At 42.6% G+C, this 24,925-nt stretch overlaps 1 protein-coding gene across 1 annotated transcript in view; it reads right to left on the bottom strand.

Moving 5' to 3' along the window:
- Positions 1-24,925, bottom strand: part of LOC144813832 (solute carrier organic anion transporter family member 1C1-like) — a 490,557-nt gene that overhangs the window by 60,424 nt on the left and 405,208 nt on the right. Inside the window, exon 12 of the mRNA XM_078674055.1 lies at positions 24,330-24,514. Coding sequence (XP_078530181.1) covers positions 24,330-24,514 — 185 coding nt within the window. The remainder of the gene's footprint in view (positions 1-24,329; positions 24,515-24,925) is intronic.

The following is a 24,925-nucleotide window of genomic DNA, read 5'->3' as shown; positions in this document are numbered from 1 at the left end:
AAGGGGTGGGTCCATCTTTCTCATGTAAAACTTTTCAATGGATTGAAATCAGTCTCCAAAAACATTTCCAAGGATTTCCAGGATTCGAAAGACTGCCAGAACATTGTTTTAAAGGACTGTCCCGCACAAGACATTATTACAACCCCTCCCTTGTTAGAGAAAACTCCGCAACAGGAGTATAAGCTCAAATTAAGGTCTAGTAAAATAAGTCAGTCAGTTTGATTGTATAAGTCCTCCCCTAGGTGAAACGGTTAGATTGTTTCTGACATGTATAAAATAGACCCCCATAGTGAGAGAGTCAGTCGAAGTTCACTTCAATGTATCGTTTTTCTAAGTTTCATATTGTTTCTCAGCATAATGATTTCCTGCACCAGCTACGCATTTTTCCTGTATTTACCAGTTCCTCATGTAAATATGTCTACTAATGCTACAGTAGAGCACACGTTTAGTGATCTGCCTCCTCACGAATATTCTTACCGCCTCGCTATGCGTAACAACACATTCATCCGTATGTTACATTATTCACACCAGACCAGCAATGCCACTAATTGTTGGGTGTGTGGTCGACTCCCCCCTTTCCAGACACCGAAGGGAGTTCTGCCACTTTTCCCTTATCCATTCTCACATAATGGTTCGTGTGGAGCATGGTCCACGTTAACGTCATCCTCAACAGATATGTCTTTTCTTAACAGTACATGTTTTCCAGACAAGAAAGGTTTCTCCCACAGAACAGGTTTAGATCTAGAAAATGAAGTATATAATTTAGGTAATTATTCGTCGAATTTCATGGTCCTGAATGTTCAGTCTGATACTACTCCAGACTTACCTGCTATTTCAGTACTACCTGTCAAAGGCGAATTATGTGTCCGTAGTTATGGTTCCGTACATGTAGGTCATAGTGAATGTACTACTGTTATCCAGTATAGTGACAGTGGGAAATCTATTTTCAAAGCTTCACGTCATTCTTATTTTATTTGTGGTCAAACTGCATATGTCCGTCTGCCCCTCGATTGGGAGGGAACCTGTTACATTGCTTTCCTACTGCCACCTGTTTTTCTAGCCCCATCTGATTATCACAGAAACACACATCTAGTACACATTAGACATAGAAGGGAGTCCCCAATTGTCGATTATACTGAAACTACTCTAGAACAGTATACAGATTTCAATAAAGGTTTCTTCTTCTTTGTAGGACCTGTCCAGAATAGTAAACTGATCCGTAGGTTAACAAGAACCCTTGAAGCTGTAGTAAATGAGACTGCCTCTGCTCTAGGTAACCTAACCGAAGAACAATCTGCTATGAGATTTGTTGTTTTGCAAAATCGTCTCGTCCTTGACGTCATACTGGCCGATAGGGGCGGGGCCTGTAGAGTCATCGGATCTAGTTGCTGCATTTTCATTCCAAATAACGCGCCGTCCGTTTATTCAGCTATAACCAGACTCCATAAAATTGCCCATCTGTTACATCAAGATCCAGGCACCTGGACATGGTCCGGTTGGTTCTGGAATATGATTTCCGCATGGGGATGGAAAGTCCTGTCCTTTCTAGGTATAGCAGTAGCGATCATATTTAGCTGCTGCCTCTGTATACAATGTGGCCCTGCGATTTGCAGCATGTGTGCTACCTCTTGTATTCCTAGTCCCAAGCCCCGTTCTAAATCCCGTTCCAAGACAATTCGAGACGAGCAAATGGTACTGTATGAAATGATAGATGGTATCATGAAAATTGATGTTTCCTGATGGAAACGTAGTGACAAGGAGGGAATGTGGAAAAGTAAATTTTGCCATGTTCTGTGTCCCTACGCCTCATCCATCATATGTTATGTGTGCATGACCAATATGCATATGTTATTCCCCATGTCCGATTAAAGACGCAATTACAGTTGTGTCCACCTCTGGTATGTCATTTTCCAGTCCTCGTGAATACTACGAATATCAGGCCTATGTAAAGTAATGTTGCCACGTTTCCCAGTGTGCACGTTATTCCATTGTAAAGTCCCCGTTTCCAGGCCTCAAAAGGGCCCGGACCACAGATTCAGCTCCTGTCTCCTGAAAGCCTCGCTGAGGAGCGATACAGCCCCCACCTGTATCCTCGACCCTTCACTTACTTCCTGCCTTGCAGTGCCCGGTGCAGCTTGGCTCTGCCTCTGAGTCTGCCAAAAGTATGTTATAGTTCCAGTTATCAGTTCAGTCCTCCTCTTCTGCATTCCTAAGCTACTGAACTGTATCAATAGTTTCCGTCATTGTCTAGCCTTCTCGTCTCCATGTTAGAGAAATACTGTATTTAATGGTCATTTAGTATTCTTCATCACGCACTACATGTAGAATAATGCATGGTCCAGTCTTAGAGTCAAGTTAGCCTCTCCCCTCATGACTTCTAGTTCATATCAACATGTTCCCTAAACATTAGATACCAGATAGGGTTTAGGTACATGTCGCTCCGACCCTCCAGACTCTAGTCTCTGCTCCTAACACAGAGTTCATAGCCCCCAGCTTCTCCTAGTAACACGTCATTGCTAGTTTTCGCGCACCATTAGGTTAGAGGTCCCGGCACCTTAGGTAGCCCCCTCCTATGTTTCCGCCCATTCATGACATATTCTGTTACGTTTGCACCACATGTCTACGTATACGCCCAGTTACACCTCTTTTTACTGTTATCTTTCGCGACTGCTACGCGTCACGCCTTCTGCTCCACCCACTGCTACGCCTACTGCAATGTAATGCTATGTGTTCGCGCTATGTATATATGCCTGTGTTTTGTTATTGAATGTTAGCGCGCTCATCCCAGACCCGGCCCCAGCAGCTGCTGGGTCATCCTATGCAGGTTGTCCTGATCCTGTCCTTATGCTGTAATAAACCTGCAGAAACTCCTACTACCTCGAATCTTGACTCTTATTTTATTGAGCTATCTGTTATTCATTCATTCATCCAAAAATAGATCCGGTATTATTTATTTATATACCACACTCCTCCTATCATTACCCCCCACTACGGTGTACAAAGTAATTAGGGGCAAATTTACTAATAGTTCACACAACACAGGGCAGGAAGGCAAGTTGCTGCATTGCATGGACAGGAGAGAGCTAAGCATCGCTATATTTACTAAGATTCCCCAATGTGCTGGTGTACATGTTGCTGTCTAGCAATAGCGCAGGCACATATCTCTGGGTTTGTGTCAAAATGTATGGGTAGATGAACAGGAATGCCCATGCTCCATCCATGTAACGCCGACCCATTTCAAAATAATGCACTTCAGAGGTAAGCACTGCTACTTGTGTTAGTCTGTAATTTAAACTGTGCAAAACTACGTAATCAACTTTGCATGGCATACTAAATGCAAAAATGGATTTTGTTTCGGGCTGTGCTACAAAAGGGACACAACCCACACTAAAATGTACTAGGTGTGTACCTAGAATCTGTCACTTGCAACTTATTACAAAACATGTGTATACAACTACGGTAAGTCCCGGCCAGTGCGGTGGGCGATGGAGTGGGGCAGGGGGAAGTAGACTGACGACAGAATAGGTTTTATTTATTTAATTAATTTTAACTATTCCATTGTGTCGACTTCTACCCCCTAACCCACCCTGCCCGCTCCCACCCCATCCCACCCTGTCTCACCACGCTTATCTTTGCCGGTTGCCGCTGTGGCATGCCATGGCAAACTCGTGCTGTAAGCATTACTTCTTTGAGCTACATTACCTTTAACAGATTAGGCTACTACAACAGAATGGCATGACAAATGAGTGGGAGCCGGAAATCATAACACTAGAGCAAAGTGCTGAGCTTCTTTGCGCCAGGGCCGGACTAGCCATAGCGGGCACTGGGCGTTTCCCACGTAGGCCGCAAATTGCTTGGCTGCACTCCCCTTACCCCAGGGAGCAGGGGCTGGGGTAGAGCTGCGCTGAGCCAGCCTTGAGCCAGCCTTGAGCTTGAGCAGAGTCGGAGCCCGGAGACCGGAGACCTGGAGACCTCGTAGCTCGCTCACAGGCAGTACCTAAACTCCACGAAGGATCAGCAGAAGCTTCCAGCGGCATCCTGCGCAACTAAAGCATCTAAGCGGCTAAAGCGGTGAGGAGCGGCCGTGGGCTGAGAGGGCACAGGCTGTGTGCGAGAGTGGCAGCAGTGGCTGTGTGTGGCTGAAGTGGAGTACGGAGTAGTCAGAGTGTGCAACAACAGAGCAACAACAGAGCTCGTCCGTGTCCACGGTCACAGCCACAGATTAGACCAGACCCGCCTAGCTCACCATCTCACCATTCTTTCTTTTCGTCTAACAACCATTGCTACTGCCACCCTCAATATCTCCCCTGTGCACAGGATCAAGCACATGATTAATTGGCAGTTTGCAGTAGTCTTGCGCCAGTTTCACTTGGCCCGCCCCTCTCATTGATCTACCAGGCTAAACTAACAGAGATAATTGGATTAGTATTACTCAAATAGGCCAAATGGCCTCAGACCACTGAATTCCGTACAGAGCATATACTGGACAAGCTGAAGACGTTCCTTCCAGGCAGAAGTAGAGGCAGGCTGATTTTGGGGGAAAAAATTAACAAAATCAATCCCCCTACAGCCCAAAGGAGCCATAGGGCAGTAAGAGGCCCCGACGTCAAGCCCTTTGGAACAATGAGGTCGGGGGACACACGAAGGAACCCATCGCAACCCACGAAAAGGAAATCCAAAATCAAAACATCCATCAGTATTTCTGAGGATAAAGTAGCCAATTCTCCTACCACCTCATTAATACCACCAATCTACTCGATATTCAGCTCTATGAACCCCACTGGCAAATTCTCATTCTTGAAGGACCCCGTAACAGCAATTTACACAATGCCAGCAACCCCAAACGGACTTCAAAAACCATTGACTCCGAGTAAAGTAACCACACAGTCGGCAGCTGTACCGACTCACCCACCCCGTCCAAACACTAACTAGGCAAGCGTATGCAAATAGCCCAAGGGGCTAGTAGGCCGAACAGCCTGGGGAATAATAAGTATACGATCCAAACACAAGCTCAAGTACATATGGAAATCAGTAGTCACGACCAGGTGCTAGAACAAGTAAAACACCTAACGCCGCCAGGCGCCACTGACAGGATCACAGGCTGCACTACGGAAAATCCATCAGAAAAAAGCACATTGCACAAAGCCAAACAAGAACAACAAGGATAACCACCTCGCCAGTACTATCATTAAGCGACATAAATTTGGACCTGTCAGGGGTTGGGAGCCCGCCAGGCACAGGCAATGACCAGGGATGCTTTAACATCAGTAATTCAGATCCAGCATATAAAGAACAACCAAACAATCACTCGACGCCTAGACAAGAGTCATGACTAAGTCAAATAAAGCTTAATCCCAACAAAAAGTGTGAGGTGCGTAACTCCTGGTTGGATTCCCAAATCTCCCCTGACAAGAAGGAAATCCCACCAGCTCAAAGTATCACGTCACACTACAAAAAACAAGACAATAATACAAGTGCAATTGAATCTAAGCAAACAAAACCATTTAATAAGTCTGTAATAACATCGAATGAGGTGCAAGAAAAACCCTAGATAGTCGCCACCCAAACAACCAACTGATCCTGGAACCAGTAAACAAGAACATAATCGAGATATCTAGTGGGTCGGAGCAGGAAGTACAAGCCCACGTACCCACAGATACATTCAATAAACCAAGTGCGTCAGTATTGCCCGACCCAGTACCCCCAAAATCCTTTGGAAAAACATGTCTCTTAAACAAACAAAAAGTGGAACACCAAGCAACCATGGCAGGGGTAACAGTCGAGGAATATTCACGTTGTATAGTTAATACACACAATAACAAGGTCAACCAGTGCCAACAAGCAGGAAAGCATGGTCTTAACCAAAACCTAGAATCCATAATTAAATTACATAGTGCGCTCGGCAAAATATTGGAAACTTCAATCAAATCGCTGAACATGCAGTCTGATAAACTCGATATTCAGATACATCTCATGAGTACAATCGCTGAACATATATCAAACATAAACAAAAAACTGGATGCCATGGCCAACACACTTGAAATCTTTCAGGACTCGAATAATCCCCGGGTATCGCCCTCAAATTGTACTTGCAACCCTATACTCGAAAAACGAAGGGATTTGCCATTAATACTCACAAATATTTTACAGGAATGCAAACGTGCAAACCAGGGCACCAACAGCACAATTAATGAAAGAGACCTCATTACCTCTGCCCACCACAAGGTCATGTTTAACGAGGAAACGGCCATACTTGGAATGAGGAGCGCAAATCCCCGAGCAGAAGCTGTACAACAAATAATAGATCTAAAGACTAATCAAAAAAAGTCAACAAAAACAAATACTGGTGAACCAACAGAAGAAAAAAAATCAACAGGGGTCAAACCCCCCGATAAGCCAAATAATAGCCACGGGATGCCAGAAAACGAACAACCGGAACAGGATTGGTCAAAAAATACAAACAACCAACAAGTCCTAACCAAACGGCAGAAAAAACGCGCAAGAAAAAACAGAAACCAACAACTAAACCGCATACCTACCAACAAGCAGGCCTTGACCAATTACCCAATTTTTAACCTTCCAAAAACTTTATCAAAGCCCAAAACCAAAACAGAAGAGGGTGTTCATCAGTCAACCATAATGGCCAAGAACCTAAGAAAACCTCAGATTTACAGCACAAATGAGGAAGAATATCAGCCTACCACAATGGAAGTATATTACCACGACATAGCCCATGCGTCAAGTTCAAATACACCGATACGCACAGAGGAGATAGTCCATGCGTCAAGTTTAAATACACCAACAGGCATAGAGGAACCAAACATTGTTGAACACGCGACTCAATCCATAGAATCAAGTAGTGCAGACTGGAGCCTTGAGAGTGCTGATTGTGACTCCACACAAACAAACAGAATTTTAGGGAGCCCACAGGGCCAATCAAAAAATAACGGGAACAAATCACGACAAAAAGTCCGGACTTCCCACCCAGAACACAAACAGCCCATAAGAGATCAGGAGCACAGTAGGTGTGAGTTGGGCAAGCAGGGATGCCGAAGGGTGGTCACTAAAGCTGCCGATAATAAACATAAAGTATCTCTTACCCTGCACACAACGCTTAGCCCCACTATCACTCTTAACAAAAGGGCCAAAAAAAATGTTAGGCTAGTTACAGCAAAAGCAGACAAGAGCACGCAAGATCAATTACAAGTCAAGATAATCACGGACCAGGATGTTCAACAACTGACTTTTGGACTAAAATATTATACAATGCAAAAAAACCCGATCCCAGAGCATTCTTGGTTGCAAGTAAATTCACTGAACAGACCTGTAAATTCAACAAGTATGACTTGCATCACTGAAATGGCATGGGTGCAGCATTTAATTGATACCTTTTCAATAAATTCAATAACACCTCTGATAACAGCAGTAACTCCTGCACATAAAACATCAAATGCAGTGACTCCGACTACTATCATCCTTGACCTGATAAACATCTCAAACAATAAAAAGAAAGGTCCAGTTCACTCACCACGACCATATGAGGAAGTTGAAATATTACAAATAATAAAGAAAAGCAGGCAAGACAGTGCACCAGGACCGAACGGCGTCCCGCAGGCAATTTACAAGGAAGATCCCCACTTTTGAGCCCTCAACCTTAACAACCTGTTCCGGACGATAAGTAACACTAGTCAGATTCCGGAAAGCTGGAGAGGGGCGATCATCAACCCAATATACAAAGGCAGAGATCGCAATAATCCAGCTAACTATCGCCTGATAGCACTCATTGACGCCGAGGCCAAGTATTATGCATCCCTGGTGTTAATTGATCTCACAAAATGGTTCGAAGACAACAGTAAAATCCCGGTAAACCAGTCAGGGTTTCGCCGTGGCATAGGCACCATGGCCAATGCCATGGCAATAAGCTTGATAGCCGAAAAAAGTCTGCAAAATCATCAAGCACTATACTCATGCTTCGTGGACTTTAAGGCAGCCTTTGACCGTGTCAGTCGACAACTACTCTGGTCCGAACTAAAACAACAGGGCCTGCCGGACTCGATCCTAAACCCAATAATGGACCTATACACCAATACCTGGATGCAGGTAAAGATCGATAACGGCCATCGGCTAACGCGGAAGATCAGAACTTGCGATGGATTAAAGCAAGGCTGCGTTTTGGGCCCCCATCTTTTCAATTTATTTATGGTCGATCTGACATCAAGGCTAGATGGGATCAATGCTCACCCACCGCGGCTAGGAACATTGCCCATTACGCATCTCTCTTATGCCGACGATGTGGTTCTCCTCAGTCAGACGAAAATAGGACTGCAAGAACTGGCTGGATACACTAAACAGAGCCTTTTGGAAATAAACAGTAAAAAAACAAAGGTAATGATAATAACCCATCGCCGCAAAGCACCGCCAAACTTCGTAATTGATAATAAGAAATTGGAAGTAGTGGAAAGCTATAAATACCTGGGGATCCATCTGGACAGACGGTTCAATTTTTCTATGCATTTTGATGCCATAGAGAAGAAAGGAACAGCTTTGTTATACGCATTCAGTGGTTTATCCAAGCAATTAAAAGGCCCCCTGTTCACCCCCCTCCTAACAGTCATCAAAGCTAAGCTACTTCCAACAATAGCTGACGGCAGCGTGCTACATTGCGGAAGGAGTGCACTGCTCTTAGACAAAATCCAAACGAGAGTGTACAAGCGTTTATTCAGGCTACCGTGTGATGCTTCTCCCACACAGGTCCGTCTCGAGTTCCGTCTGCAGTCTCAAATACTGCACAAAAAATACGAGACTGTTAGATTTAGTTACGGCATCTGGATGAACCGCGAAACAGAAATCAATTGCGCTATTTGGGAAGCAATGCAAAGCAGTCCTAACTCTCAGTACGCCAAGTACTTAAATTCCTCCCTTTAAATTACTGAATTAGCGTAATTGTGGGAAATGAAGCTACCCGTATCCACATTTAAACAGGCAGTAAAAAAGGCAGCAAACAGGCATTCATTGATCAATGACAAGACAATCCTGAGGCCCCCGCTCACACGCTTGGACAACAATACAATCCTACAATAAGCCGGCACCTGCTGCCTATCTATGGCTTGCCTTTCCATCACACGTCAAACTAAAATACCTTAGCCTAAGGATGGGCAATTTGCCAACAAACGCCGATCAACCCGGCTGGAGGTCACCAGGCCCCAAGGAGTGCGACTTATGTGGTGCTCCTGTACAAGACTTTGTACACCTGATCTGCATTTGCCCTGCACTGGATAAGGAACGCCGGAACTTATTAAAGGCGAAATTCAATGATAAAGGAATTCGCACATGCCGTTCAGCGATCCTACAAGTCTTGTGCTCAGTGGACCCACAACTCATTTGTCGAACAGTTAAATATGTTACTAATTTTGAGAAAAAAAGAGGAATTCTCACATAGGGCCGACACACACTCTAATCTCAAAGTTTTGTAATTGCCTTCCTTTAATATTGAATCAGCTCTTCAAAGCATTAAGGACATACCTTTTAATCAATGGTTTTAATTCTTGTACAAGAATGTACTTCCTGACATATTTTAAAATACCACTGCATTTCATCTTTGTAATGGTTTTTAATAACTTTCTTTCTTTCCCTCACCTCAGGGGAGGAGGGGGGGGGGGGGGACAGCTGAGCAGTTTGCCAGGGCCGGTTTCTGTTCCCAGTCCGACCCTGCTTGGCGCTCTCGCCAGAAGTAATCCCTTAGTAAAACTTGCATTCTCTTTGTTCAAGGCATACCATAAATATAACACTCCAAATTAACTTTCTTCTAGTCTGTGCAGAGTTGCATGGCAAAAACCTCAGGATTCCTTACTACTGAATATTGATAAGTCCCGAAAGAGTGCTATGTGTGGGACATGAATGGGGGCAAGTGAGTAGCAAGAAAAAAAACTTATCCCCCCACTTTTAGACCTGAATGAGCGTCCCCAAGCATTTCTATGAAGGCCTGTAGGAATTGTTCACCCGGAGAAAAAATTATGCACTAATCGCACGATTTTAAAAGAATTTGGGCAACGGCTGCTAATTTAATTAATTATTTTCTTTCTTTTTCCCAACTTTTTTCCTTTCACTCCATCCATTTTTATTTTTTATTTTATTTCTCTGTCATTAATTCCTTTCTTTCGATCTTTTCTCTAACCTTTCTTTCTTTCTTTCTTTCTTTCTTTCTTTCTTTCTTTCTTTCTTTCTTTCTTTCTTTCTTTCTTTCTTTCTTTCTTTCTTTCTTTCATTCTATATTTGTTTCTTTTCTATATTTGTTTCTTTTCTTCTCTCTATTCTTCTTTCATTACTTTCCACCATTTTGCTAACAGTTTTTATATGCAGATTTCATTGTATTGCCTTCTTCGCACTTTCCCTTTATTCTTCCCTTTCCTAAGTCAATATTTTGTCTTCCTTTATTATCATCTTTCTGTCCACCTTTTTCCCCATCCTTTCCGATACTCTGTGCCTTCCTTATTTCTTTCTTCCTTTCTGTTTTTCTTTCCCTCCTTTAATTGCCCTTCTTTCCTTCCTTTTTTCTACCTTCCTTCCTTCATCTCATTCATTCTTTCTATAATGTTATCTTTTCCTCATTTTGTTTTTCCTTCCCTTTCACATCTTTCAATTTTCGTTTTTATTTTTTTGTTACTTCCTTCTTTTCTTCTTACAGTCATTTAACATCTTTCGTTCATTCCTTCTTTCTCATTTTCTCTTTCCATCTGTCTTTCCTAGTATCTCTTTCTCTCCCCTTTTCTCTTCTTTGTTTCTTCTTTTTATTTGTTGTTAGTCCTTTTTTATTTCTTTTAATCAAGTTTCCCTTCTGACGATCTTTTTAGGTCTCGCCTACGCAGCACGCATGCGCTGATAGGCAAAAATACTTTTTGCAATCGCTTTGGCTTTTCAGCCAAAAACGTGCATGCGTTCCATTGCCTTCAATGGCAACGCGTGCACGGGTGGCGATTCACTTGGGGGAGCGTGCAGCGCCATAAGGTAGCAATTAATGCGCTTGTTTTTTGACTGGCATGACCTGCATTTTTCTGTCCTGGTCGGTACAAAAAGTAGAGAAATCGTGTAAAGCCGGTATTTTTTCATCATATCCTTTCACGCTTTAAAATACCAGATAGAAGCAGGAAGCACTTTAAAATGTGTAATAGAGCTGCCTTAATGATCCTTGAGTAGCACAATATCTGGATTCTTCTGCTCGCGGAGAATAAGTCATTCCAAGTGTGAAGGTAGAGCCCTTTTTGCCTGAAAGTACAAGAAGTGCCAGATTACATGGCGGTTGACGAAATGGCACACTTTTGAGCTTTTGTATTCAAAGGGAGCAGAGAAGAACTCGATTCCTTAAAACGTGCAAACAGGTGTACTATTAGCAACATTACACCAGAGCCATAATTCGTGAGTTTCGACGCCCTATATTATTCTTAGTCGGACGGCGCTGTTTAGGTGAGATTTCCAAAGCACATGGAAAAGCAGCATGAATTGATGGCTGAATAACCACGTTTAAAGCACGCCAGAAAATTTGCAGCAAGCAGCGGATGCATCTAGCTAGAAAACGTTACTTGCTGCACTGGCTGCTGCTTCTGCTCGGGTGTCTGCGCACCTCTAAACATTTACAGTTAGACCCTTTCCATGCTCTGCAGCCTGCACGTCTCTGGGCTGCAGTTCTCATGCCGGGTTTTGCAGAATTCCACAAGTAAAGGTTTGTGAAAGTCAGGCACGTTATTCTTACATCCTAAAGCTCATAGGCTGCAGGCGCCTGTGCATCTCCCCGCCTCAGGTTTCCTTGCAGTGTTTAACAGGCCGTAAAAAACTTACTAGAAAAAGCTGCAATGTTCCTTTGTGAAACATTCTAAATAGACACATTTAAGAATTAATCTGCACCATAACATTAACAGCCACATGCCCAAATGTAAACTATAGCAAACTTACTGTATAGTCTCCTTAGAGCGCTCCGAACGCCCACCTACTTGAGAGAGTTTCTTCTTCAGATAAATTCCACTTGAAGAAGAACACAACTTGCACAGGATGCGCTGGGAGTGTGATTTGAGGTTGGAGAACCTAACACGCCAGTTTTTTTTGACTGAACTGAAATTTACATCACGTAATCTCTGGGACAGCCTCAAATCTTATTTTAGGGCTGAGAGACCCTCCTTTTGGAAACTGACATCCAATCAGCAGGTCAGGGAGTTTCACAGATGGTGAGATAGCAACAACAAAGCATGCTCTCAGGTGTCTTCAAGCACACATGGCAGAGGAAAAAGCAGAATTAATGCACACGTTGAACATCTTGACCAGAGAACGAATGGTTAAAGTAACACAGGTCTGGGACATGCGGGCAGCAGTGCTCCTGCAGTGCTTGTTAACGCCCTGGCAAAGCACTGCAGCTCACAATTACAAGAGCTAATTTTAACATAGTAGACCATGTGAGATGAAAATACAACACTAATCTGTGCTAAAAATTAGATCATTCATTTTGTTGTTTTAAAATATTTCGAAATGTATTCATTTTACTTGGAAAGGAGCGTGTGGGATGATGAGAAATTATTTGGCAGCGTTTTATCCCCAGTGATGGCGCAGTATTTAGAAAAAGAGCCATATCTGAATTACACCAATTAGTCATGAAGCATTAACGTTGTGCACATTCTTACATGTTCCTGGAGGATCGTGTACCACAATTGCCATCAGGCTCGAGAACATGAGCAGATAAACTCTGCACATAGAGATATGCAAATCTGGCCCTAGAGCTTGTATTCCTGGCAGGGTGGCCAACTCTGTGAATGGCAATGATTCGGCGAGCAAATACATGTTCATGCCCATTGTAACAGGCACGTGAAAGAAAACAAGCCTCTTGCAGACCCCAAATTGTTACTGTAGGCTCTTCCTAAGAGATGGTACCCATAAAGCAAGATACAAGCAGAAGTTTCAGAAACATATCAGGTGGCATCTGCAACTAAGAGTGGACTATTTAATGCTGCCAATCATCAGCTGGCAAAGGTTCATCATGCACATCTCGTGAGCCATTAGACATTGTAGGGAATGGCCAATTGCATCGGACAAGGCACACCGTTGCATGGAAGGTTCCCTGGCGATAGTGGGCACACCATTCCACTGTTTTGTAAAAATGCTTTTGAGGCAACCCCTAAAACTTCCTCTCATTGCACTTCATGGCCTAAAACGTATTCCCGTTAGCCTCAGGTTGGTAAAGTGAGGGAGTGGATCAACTGGACACGGAGGAGGGGCAAATTGTCATTTCACAAAAAACGACTGCAAATGTCCAACAAGAGTTACACTCTTTAATATTTAGGATAAGCTGAAGAAAAAGTATTATGCATTCCGCACCTCTGTACAATGCCCTTCCAGGGTGATGGTTAACTATTGGAGGTGCAACTGAGACCATGCAGACACCAATCAAGACTCCATAAAGACATACCCTTTGTGTCTGAACTAATAATAAGCCATCTTCTTGGTTACTACTTACTTGCAGAAGTAAGCGTCAGTGCTCTGATCATGCATTATAACAACATGACTAGTGAGCATGTGAGAGAGTTTGATAATGGAGGAACAGCACATTTGCAAACAGTGCAATGGCTAGTCCAGCAGAGGCAAATTCCAAGGTCCCTGACTCCTTCCAGGATTGGATGAACCAGATCGGCTTCTCCTCGCGTTTGTCTGGTCTGAAAAGTGGACACGTCTAACTCTACACATCTTTTCCTGTTCTTGCATCACACAGTCTACTTCAGCCAGTGTGATCCCTGGCTCGGCAAAAGCCCTGAGCTCAGCCAACCTCTACCCGATGAATAGAGATTCCAAACTGATTTACTGCAGGACAGTTTAGGTCACTTTAGGACTTCAGTTTTCCATGTCAAATTTGTGGGCTGCTGGCTGCAGACATGTTGAATGGGCTATTATCATGGAGAACTTAGTTCTTTGTTTTCGGGCCCTAGTGCTGTCGCATTATTGCACATTCAAGTACACGACCTAAGAACTGTTCTGAACCAAATAATTTAAAATCCTCTTTTCCCTATTGAAGTCTTCCAGCTCAAACTAGCTAAACCTGTCTATATTATATGCCCAGAGGAATCAGGAAGTCTGCCTTGTGAAACACATATTAACTGGTCATACTGATAATGTTTTGAAGAATGGATCTATCCCATTCTTTCTGCTCTCTAACAGAACATCGTTATTTAGAGTCAAGAAAAGTTGTTTTTCAGAGCCACACTGTGCAAGATCTGCTAGTAATATTTAGAAAGAATAGGCAAGTAATCTCTACAATATGAACAAAAATTTCAAGATTTGGGTTGTTCACTGTACTTTCATATTCATAGAGAAACAGTGGAATGATTTTAAACTAGGGATTCTCCTAGTTGAATTTTTTTTAGATCCTTTACAACATTGTGATCCCCTGTTAGACCTACTGATGTTTCTCATTGTACTAAAAGTACATTTTCGCTTTTGGGACCTTATAAGTATTTAGTTATTCTGCACAATATCCATGATGCACAACATCAACCGTTGCATGGCTAAACACTTATAAGGTCCAAATGGCGAGACCTATTTGCTATGCCAATGCTTGTTTTCACTTATTTGCAATCTTCTGCCTTTTCCTATTTCTTGTTCTCTCACTCCATTGGGTTCTTGCTTGTTTTCTTTGCCATTTTCATAATTTTTATTTAATTCTGTGAAGAGTTTGGGCCCTTTGGTACCCCTTTACTTCCAATCCACAGCTCTGTCAGGTTAGCTTCTTTCCTGCCACATTTATTAGCCGCTATCTTGTGGCCTGAGTTCCCAGCTCAAAGTATATTATAGACCAATAAGAACAAGTTATTGAAACCCAGTTGAAGCTGCTATAGCGGGTGCTTCACTACGCCCTCAAGTGTTGGTTAAAACTCACATCAGAACCTTTTTTTTTTTTTTTAAATGACGATCAAAACCACAATTCGAACAATTACTCACAAACAAATGCTTAATAATTGTTTAGTGTAAAGAAGAGTTACCTCTGACACCATAAATTAAACAAGCAAATTACTTCCCTAACGATTTATGAATTATCTTTGGGGTATATGCATTTGTGTTTGTCTTATTTTTTCATATTAGATTTGCAAAAAACAATCGTACCTGTCACTGGGCAAACTAGACCAACACTTTCTTTGTCTTCTCTTCTCAATATGTACATATAAACAATGACAATTTGTTTTCAGAAAACAGTGTGCCCATCAATTATATACAGTGCAACATAGATTCAAAAAAACAGTGCTTTATACAACAAACAGTGCATCAAAAAGTGATTCATAGGTACATATAAAACAGCTGAATATAATGTCCGGTGGAAAAAATAGTCCTATTAACTTCTGTCACTGTGGACAGGGGCAAGGGCAGATTACTGCGTTTTACTGTCCTCAGGCTTCTCTGCTTTTCTAGCCAGGGGAGAGGTCTGGAATGTTACTTGGAACTCGAGGGTAGGCCCTTGTTTTTTTAAAAGAAAAAGGGCTATTTTAGTCCGGTTTTGGGACATAATTTAAGCTCGGTTCAACATGGAGCCTCTCTCGGGTGGGGCCAACGCGTTTTGGCCTTCTGGTCCGAGACTGCAGATGATATAGTTGGGGGGCCATCTCCAGAGGAGAGTGGTTCATTGAAGTCAGCTCAATCCCATCAGGATTCCATACAGTTCCTCTTCTGCCTCAGATGAGGCAGGATCGATTGTGCCTTGATAAAATACCACCATGACAAGTCTCTCAGCTTGATCCACTGGAAGGCTGCCACACCTGCCGCTCCGATGAAGTACAGTAGCTGGGGCGTCAGGTCCCACAGTTACTTGGTAGCTCAGTGCAGTTACAACCTAAATTAGAGGCCTGATTGATTGAGCCACTTGATCCAGGCCCTCCTCCCAATCACTAACAGAGTGATCTGATAAGGAAACTAAACCTCTTGGCAGTCGGCCCATGCTCCCCCAATGAATGCCTGCACCGGTTTGCCTGGATACAAAAGCTGAGAGACTTGTAGAGGCTGCGAATTCAGAGTCTTAGAGGGCCCTGTCTCAAAATGGAGGGAATACCTGGAAAACACAAACACCTCTGGTAACATCAGCTCAGGTAGTGAGAAGGAAATAGAGGGGTTTGACTTGTTAACAGTTATAACTTCGGGGGCGTGGCTTGACCGCCGGCAATGATGGCGGCGTAACATCGGAGCTCCGGACCGAACCTCCTCTCAACGCCAAAATTTAGCAGCAATGCGGAGGTTTTCTTTCACCTGACAGTTTATTCGCGGACCGGAACATGAGGTGAGCTGCGTGCCCTCTTGTTTCCCGGTCCCGCGCTGTTTCTTCGGTGTTGTTCGGCGCTTCCAGTTATTGCGCAACCACCCGCCATTTTACCCGCAGAAGAACCTTAAATATGTTTAAACGGAATCTGCTGTTATAAATTTGGACATTTCCGGAGGGTGAGCCTTCACAAAGTTTTATGATGGATTTTGGTCGTTTCTCTTCCCCCTTGACTTTGTGACCTGTTAATAGCAGCTGTGTCCGCCATTTTGTGGAGTTTCTTTCTCTCACCGCCTCATAGCTCGCCCTGCCTGTCAGCTGGGCCTACACATCAAGCGCACTACGGAGCTTCTACTCCTCTGGGCTTTTCCTCATGCATTCAGCTTAACCAACGCATATTCCCCACGCCTGTGGTTGTCATCCCTATGCCGGCTGCGACTCCTTGAAGGCGGCCGGCTCGTGGAACCCACGAGGTGTCTACAGCAAGTGTGGTTGCTACAACTTTCAAGGAGGACAACTGTTTCGCTTGCCATAGATGTGAGCTTTTCTCACCATGTGTCCTTTTCCACAGGAGGCTGTTTCCTACACTTTTAACCACGGTTGTGCACTGAATATGCTCCCTATTGTAATGCTCCTCCTGTAACCTGCTTCACATCTCAACATTCTCCTCTTTGGATTATTTACGGTCTATTCTCCATTCATCTGTGCTCTCTCTCCTCCCTGCTGGCCTTGTTTTTTGACCTACCACCGTCAATCTTGCTATCTATGAAATCGTCCTTCATGGCCACCACTGGGTTTCCTAGCACACTTCCGTTCTTCTGCTTTACTTCTACATGACTGTGCTTGTTCTTGCATCATGTTTCCTTTATTTGGACTTGAGGTGATTCCAGCTTGTATCTGGCACTCAGTATTATTTTTCCTGTTCGCTCGTCGTTGACTTCTCCCCTTCTCTCAATTAACACTTTGACCCTTTCATGGAGGAGCCCTGTGGTTTTCTACTGGCCGCCACTGCTCAGTTGCCTGTTGGCTCAGACTCAGACTCTCCTCTTCAGGACTTGGAGAACAACATGGCTTCAAAATCAGCTCTCCCTCGTGGAGCCATCCCGAAAGCGCGTAACAGGGGCAAGTTGGCGTCTACCATAGCTTCCTCTAAGCGTCTGAAGAAGGATCCACCATCACCAGAGAGCAACTCCTCATCCTCTTCCATGGATCTCATCTTGGAGGAACTTCGTGCATTCAAGCCCTTTATGGAAGCCACCACTAAGAGCATGCAGGCTATGCAGGAAAAATGGTCATCTCTGGAAACACGTGTCCAGACGTTGGAACTTTCCACAGACTCCTTGCAATCCTCTTGTTCCCATATCCCGTCGATGGAGGCGGAGATACTTATACTTAAACGCCAGACGGAGGATTTGGAAAATAGGAATCGTAGGAACAATATACGCCTATATGGTCTTCCAGAGCTTACAGAAGGGTCATACCCTACCGTCTTCTTTCAATCCTTTCTTGCCAAGATCTTAGATGTCCCGGCCTTAACGTCTATTAACATCCAAAGGGCTCATCGCCTTGGACCGAAGGTTGCTAGTAAGCCTAGAGGTGTCATTATGTTATTCCTGCAATATACTGACCTCCTGCAGGTCCTCTCAGCTGCCAAACTCAAGAGGCAAATCATGTGGGAAGGTCATCGCCTCTATCTTTCACAAGATGTCTCCAAGGCTACTGCAGATCGACCGAAGAAGTTTTTGGACATGAGACCTCAACTCAGGGCCCTGAATGTTAGATACGGACTTCTACATCCTTGTCTCTTCAAAGTCACATATAAGGACAAAACAACCACATATGAGGATCCTGCAGCCCTGCAAGCGTTCCTCCGACGGCATCGCCCAGAAGTTATGGATGTATCCAAACCTGGTTGACAGGACCTACTACTTCTTTTAGGAATTCGTTGTGCTATGATTCTGTTGTCTTTCCATCATTGCTGATGTTGTGCATTCCCTACTGTCTCTTCTCACGATGGTCGTCTCTTTCTCATATGTCCCTTATGTAGTTCAATTGTAGTTTTGTTTTTTCATGTTCTCCTATGACAAGTCTATCCATTTAATTGTATATCTCTCTTGTTTTTACAGAGGTCTCCTCCCTCCCTCCTACCCTGATGTGCCATTCTGTTCTTTATTTGCTGCGTTTTGGATCCATGGTAGTTGAGGTTTGGTGTCGATTCTGGTTGTTGTCGTCGTTGTCACCCGGCACCACCACCCCATCTTTGTTCTTGAGTTTTTTCGTTCCGTAAGTATGTTTCACAGTCGTTCGTTTCGAACGTGTACTGTCTTCTTGTTTGTTTTTGTTTCTGTCCTTTTTCATACACTTGACCTTTTCCCATTTGATCTTTCTTCTCTCTTTTCACTCTCTTTCCTTTCTCCTTTCCCCTTCTTTCTCTTTCCTTTCCCTGGATTCAGTATCATATTCATAGTGTTTCCTTCCTTCTTTTCCTTTCCTTCCTTTCTTCTTTGCTTTTTCTCCTTCTGCTCTCTCTTCATCATCAACCTGTTTACCATTCTCTCAATTTTCTCAAGTTATTTTTATGAAGTAATAAGCATGTTGCTCTTAGCTGTTTTTCTTTGTTATTCCATTCCGTGTTACGTCATGGAACGTTAAGGGATTAAACAATCCCATTAAAAGGCAAAGGGTTCTATCACATTTAGCGAGACTTCAGTCTGATGTTGCCCTCCTTCAGGAGACTCATCTCTCTGAGTCAGAGGCTCTAAAACTCAAGCGTTGTTGGGTGGGTCATGTTTTTTGCTCCCCCACAGTTTCCAAGAAAAATGGTGTTGTGATTTTATTACATAAAAAGTTAAATGTTTCATCAATCTCTCATGAATGTTATGTTAATGGTCGCTGGGTTATTGTCACATTGCTTATAGATAATATTCCTATCACTTTTTTTAATGTGTATGCCCCAACTGGGATTGACAGATTATTTTGGCCCTCTATTTCAACTAAGCTGTCCTCCCTTCCTGGAGATTACATTCTTCTCGGGGGAGATTTTAACCAAGTTGTTGACCCTTTCCTCGATCGTCATTCAAATGTTAAATTTGTTCCCTCTAGGATGCACTCACAATTTGTTAACACTTTTCAAAATAATGCTTTGGTAGATATCTGGAGATTGTGTAATCCTGACCTTAGAGAATACAGTTTTTACTCCCCTCCACACCAATCACAGTCCCGCATTGACCATATCTTCCTTAGTAAATCCCTTTCCCAACGCGCTATCCGCTCTGACATTGGGTCCATCCTACTCTCAGACCATGCTCCGGTTCTTGTGGACCTTGACCTCCTTCCTTCTTCCCCTCACTCTGGCAGATGGCGTTTCATCAATGTTCTTCTTACGGAACCTGTTTTTTGTTCTGAATTTAATGCCTTTGCCAATGAATTTTTCCTTCTCAACCATACCCCTGATTTCTCTTTTGTCACAGTTTGGGATTCTTTTAAAGCAGCCTCTAGGGGTTTTATTATTAATTTTGTAGCCCGACGAAAGAAACTTCGAGAAGCTAAATCCGAGCGCATTTTAGCTAATATTAAAACTTTAGAGCTTGAATATCACGCTTCTAAATCTGAGACTTCTCTTAAAAAGCTTATTGATGCGAAAATCTCCTTCAATAAGTTCACAACTGATGCCGCCTCCAACCTTTTGCTAAAATGTAATTCCAGGTATTATGGGGGTAAGAACAAAATGGGGAAACTTCTAGCCAATTACTTAAAGATAAGGAGGGAGCGTACAAAGATTGAGGCCATCAAGACTTCCACTGGGGACTCTTGCTTCAAAGATAAAGACATTCTTTCTGAGTTTGTCAAATTCTATGACAGTCTTTATACCCCCGAACATATACCGGAGACTGCGAATTTTCATTCACTTCCTTCGCCCCCGGCTTCTCACGTTGATTTTACTGCCCTAGATCGGGACATTTCGCTTTCTGAGATCTCCCATGCTGTTTCTCAACTACGACTCGGTAAGTCTCCAGGCCCTGACGGTTTCACCATCGAATTCTATAGCCACTTCGCCTCTTTCCTTCTCCCTAAACTTTTACTATTATTTCAATCCTTCCTTGTAGCGGGTTCTTCCAGCGGGTCCTTCCAACAAGCTTTAATCTGTTTAATTCCCAAAGAGTATAAGGACTACTCGTTATGCAAAAATTACAGACCAATATCCCTGGTCAATACGGATTATAAAATTCTGGCTAAAATTTTGGCTTTGCGCATAGATCCCCTCTTACCCGATCTCATTGGTCCTGAACAATCAGGCTTTGTCAAGGGCCGTCTCTCATCCGACAATTCCCGTGTTTTTCTTAATATACTTAGCAAGGCTTCCTCTCTATCTCTCCCTTTCGCGGCTATTTCTTTAGACGCGGAGAAAGCCTTCGACAGGATTGGATTTTGGATTTTATGTTTCAGGCCTTGCGTTGGATCTGCTTTTCTTCCAAATTCATCTCTACTGTCTCCCTACTCTATTCTAATCCTCAGGCTTCCATTTTCGTCAACGGGATGACCTCAGATTATTTCTCTTTACATAGGGGAGTGAGACAAGGTTGCCCCCTGTCACCCCTACTTTTTGTTTTAGCTTTGGAGCCTTTCCTTACCAAAATTCGTCTGGACAACAGTATTTCTGGTTTCAAATATGGTTCACATCAGGTTAAACTCTCGGTCTATGCTGATGATATTCTTTTTTACTGCTCTGATCCTGTGTCCTCTATTCCCTCTTTTCTTCAGCAAGTATCTTCATTCTCCGCGGTCTCTGGTTATCGCCTAAATGCTGATAAATGCGAGATTCTACCTTTAAACCCTATTTGTCAAAAACATCTTTTTTCTCAAACGGGTTTCTCATGGCAATCATCTAAGATCAAATACTTGGGTGTTTGGTTTGCTCCTCTCTTATCTGATATTCTCAAATTTAATTTTGATTATGTCTTCAAGAAAATGGAAACGGCTATTCAGCGCTGGAATCCATTCTTTCTGTCCTGGTGGGGTCGGCTTAATTCCATAAAAATTATGTTATCCCCTCTTCTTCTTTATACCATTTCCATGCTTCCTGTGCACATCCCAGTTTCTTTCTTTAGACGGATTGACTCCTTGTTGCTGAAATTCTTATGGAATGGCAAGCGGTCTCGGATAGCTTTGGCTTCACTGCGTAAGGATAAGGCCCAGTCTCTTGTGCGCTTTCCGGATTTCAGGGCATATCACCGAGCCTTCTCTTTGAAGCAAACGTCCCGTTGGTTCTCTTCTGACCTTCCTTATTACCCGCCTGTCTGGTTAAGTATGGAATCTTCCTTTCTTACCCCTTTTACCTTTCGCGAGTTCTTATCCTTCACATCTTCTTTAGTTCGCCTTCGTACACCTGTTATCTCTCATTCCCGTAATCTTCTCCTACCTTACTTAACCTCATCTTATCCCTCCCTCCTTTCCATTCACGAACAGCCGATCTGGCACAATTCTCATTTCAAAATTCGTAATCGCACCATCTTTTGGAAGACATGGCATTCTCGAGGTTTACGTTGGATTTCTCAATTAATCTCTCAAAATACTCCTCTCTCATTCCAGGAACTTCAATCCTCTTTCTCATTGCCTTCTTCTGCTCGGTCGCAATATAATGCCCTTCTCCCAGTCCTGATCTTATATCTTCGCTCCTTGTCGCCGTCTACTGACATTCCTTTGGATCGCAAAGCTACTTCTTTACTATTGGAATCCTCTCCCTCAGCTTCTGCTATTTATAACTCTTTCCGATACGCCATTGACAGATTGAAATCTAAAATTGAGACTGCATGGTAGTTGGATCTTTCTCAGGACTGGCCAGTGCTTTTTTGGGACAAAATATGGGCTAAGATTCATAAAACCTCTAGAGCTGCTAATACTACCCAAACCTTATATTTCATTTATAACAGAACTTTATGTACTCCATTTGCTTTATCCCGTTTTTCACCTGACACTTCCCCCTTTTGTTGGTCCTGTTCTTGTCCCGTTGCAGATCTCAAACACATGCTGTTTGATTGCCCTCCTATCTCCAAGTTCTGGCATCTAGTCTGGACGCAAATACAAAAGATATTCCAGTTTCAAATCCCTTTTTCTCCTTCACAAGTTTTTCTAGGTTCCCTATCATCGTCACTTCCACAATCCTCTTCTCATTATCTATTACTTGACCTCTTAGTTGCTGTGGCTTTCCACACCATTACTTCTAATTGGAAACAGGCTGCAAATGTCTCTTTTCAATCCTGGTGGAATGCAGTTTGCTTCCATCATCGCCTAGATACTAATTACGTATCTCCCATTTCACTTGCAATTAAGCGCGATTTGATTTGGCTCCCTTTGGTAACATATCTCTCCTCCTTTGCACCAGCACATGCCTCGCCAGACCCTAGCACAGTTGGGGTGCGCAAACCACCATGAGTTTCTTTCTTGTTTCTTTAATGCATTTTTCTTATGACATTACGTTCTGCTATATTTTATGGTACCTTTCATTCATATACGTAGGTGATGTTCATATAACCTACATGCTTGTTCTATTTGCCTTTAATGAGAGTTTTTATTGAATTGCTTATTTTATGTATATGTTTATCATTACGATGATTGTATCCTTTTCCCCTTCCCTCTCCTTCCCTTCTTTATTTCTTCAATAAACTCAAACTTAAAAAAACAGTTATAACTTCGTTTAGGCCGGAGGAAGAGCCTCTTCTTAGCACATTACATATTTTTAAAATATAAATATAGTAAACAGTTGAAGAAATTAAGCCTGTGAAGAGCATTGTAGTGAACATTCAGCTTGTGAAATTCGACAAATTAGCAAAGCTAATATGTCTTGATTTAATATGCCAACACATTCTGACAGCATGTTAGCATGCTTGTGTAGTCTCACATAAAAGACAGGCTTGCAGGAATGGTAACTGAGTAGCACATTGACACCAGATCCATTAGCTTTTGCATTATATCATTTTGGTATGGCTTGGAAATCGCAGTAGGTATACGGCATATCTTTCAATGCATGCTTCTATAAACAGGTTTGGGGATATTCAAGAGTCAACACACATTTTGCTGGTCTCTCACTAACACCAGTAGAGCTGGGGATGAGTAAGACATATGCCACATCTGGTTTAGACAAAGATAAAAGGATCATATTAATAATATATATTCATATTTTTCCATTTGTTTTGTGATTAGATGTCTTTAACTTCTTATTTTGGGTGCACTGTGTGATATCCGATGATGGACAAAATAATTTCTCATTGGGAGAAAGGTAACACCAGTTTTTACCATTGACAAATTTAAACATGCAAACGTGGTAGATCCTGACATTTGGAGGGCATTCTTGTCTTGTTGCTCTCCACTACTAAATAATGTTAATGCTGGCATGAGAGTGGTAATTCATGATTTTCTGTAGACAGTCTTAGAAAAATGAACGATGACATTGGTGTAATGCTTGAACTGGCATAATTTCTGTAATTGGTAATATAATTTGTGGATATTTGCAACATATTGGTTTTGCCTATTTAGATCAACCTTTACAGTACAGCTTCCTGCAACACTTGTTGTTGATTGGGCCATGGCCCCACACAGGGTAAACCTCCTGCTACTGGCTGTTTTTTATACTTTTCAATTGTGTATGGATTAGTTGCACTGTAAGGCATGGAGGACAATTTTATATACATAGAATCATCAGACATTACAGACATTACATTATTTTCAAATGAAATAGGCATTTTAAATGTTTTAGTCATGATTCGTGTTAACAGTCAGACATTTTAACTTCGCCAATGTTTGTATTTTTCCCTGTCATTAGCGCTTAGTGTTTCATCACTCTACCATCTAACAGTGACTCACAATCCAGCCTTGGCTGGAAATGACAGATATTGTTTATTTGTGATTTTTGACCATTTAAGACAATCTCCTATTTTTGCACAGTTTTTATAATTAGTTTGATATTTAGTTTAAACCACAAAGGTACAGTGACCTGAAAAAGTATTTTACCATGAACAAATGCTACAAATAATGAAACCTCTGATTTGTTTTCACTTACCTAAACAAAATAATGTAGGAGGAGGCTCCACCCAAGGCATATACGAATGCACCACAGACTTGTGAGATTACATAGTAAAGGAACATTCTGGAGCAATCGTCTCCCCGTGGACACTGGCCCAAAACAACTGAGACATTTCCTGACTGAGAGCTCTCTGCTTCAATACAGCTACAGTTTCCATATGACTAAAACAAAAAGCAGGAAGGATTATTTTCTTTATTCATTACTAGATAGACAATATATTTTGACATTTCTTTAACTGTAGTAAAGGAAGAAATTACACTGCAGTGCACCTTGAAATCTCGGATTTATCGTAACATATCTTTATTGCTATTCTTTCCTAAATTATGGGGGCTTTGGGGCAGTCATATTGGATACAAGGTAGACATCAGAAAGGGGGTGCGTCAAGGTTGCATTCTCGCCCCCTTTCCTTTTAATTTTTATATTAATGAGCTCGATAACGTATTGCAGAATGTGAAGGCTGACTGTCCCAGAGTTGGCAGGCGGTGTATTCCTGTCCTTTTATACGCAGATGATGCGGTTCTAATTTCTAGAACCGAGAGGGGTCTTCAAGCTTTATTAAATGCTTTTAAAAT

The sequence above is a fragment of the Lissotriton helveticus genome, chromosome 1_1 (genome assembly GCF_964261635.1).
Source record: "Lissotriton helveticus chromosome 1_1, aLisHel1.1, whole genome shotgun sequence".
Classification (NCBI taxonomy): Eukaryota; Metazoa; Chordata; class Amphibia; order Caudata; family Salamandridae; genus Lissotriton; species Lissotriton helveticus.
Note: the sequence above shows the minus strand (reverse complement) of the source record. Positions and strands in the feature narration are given on the sequence as shown.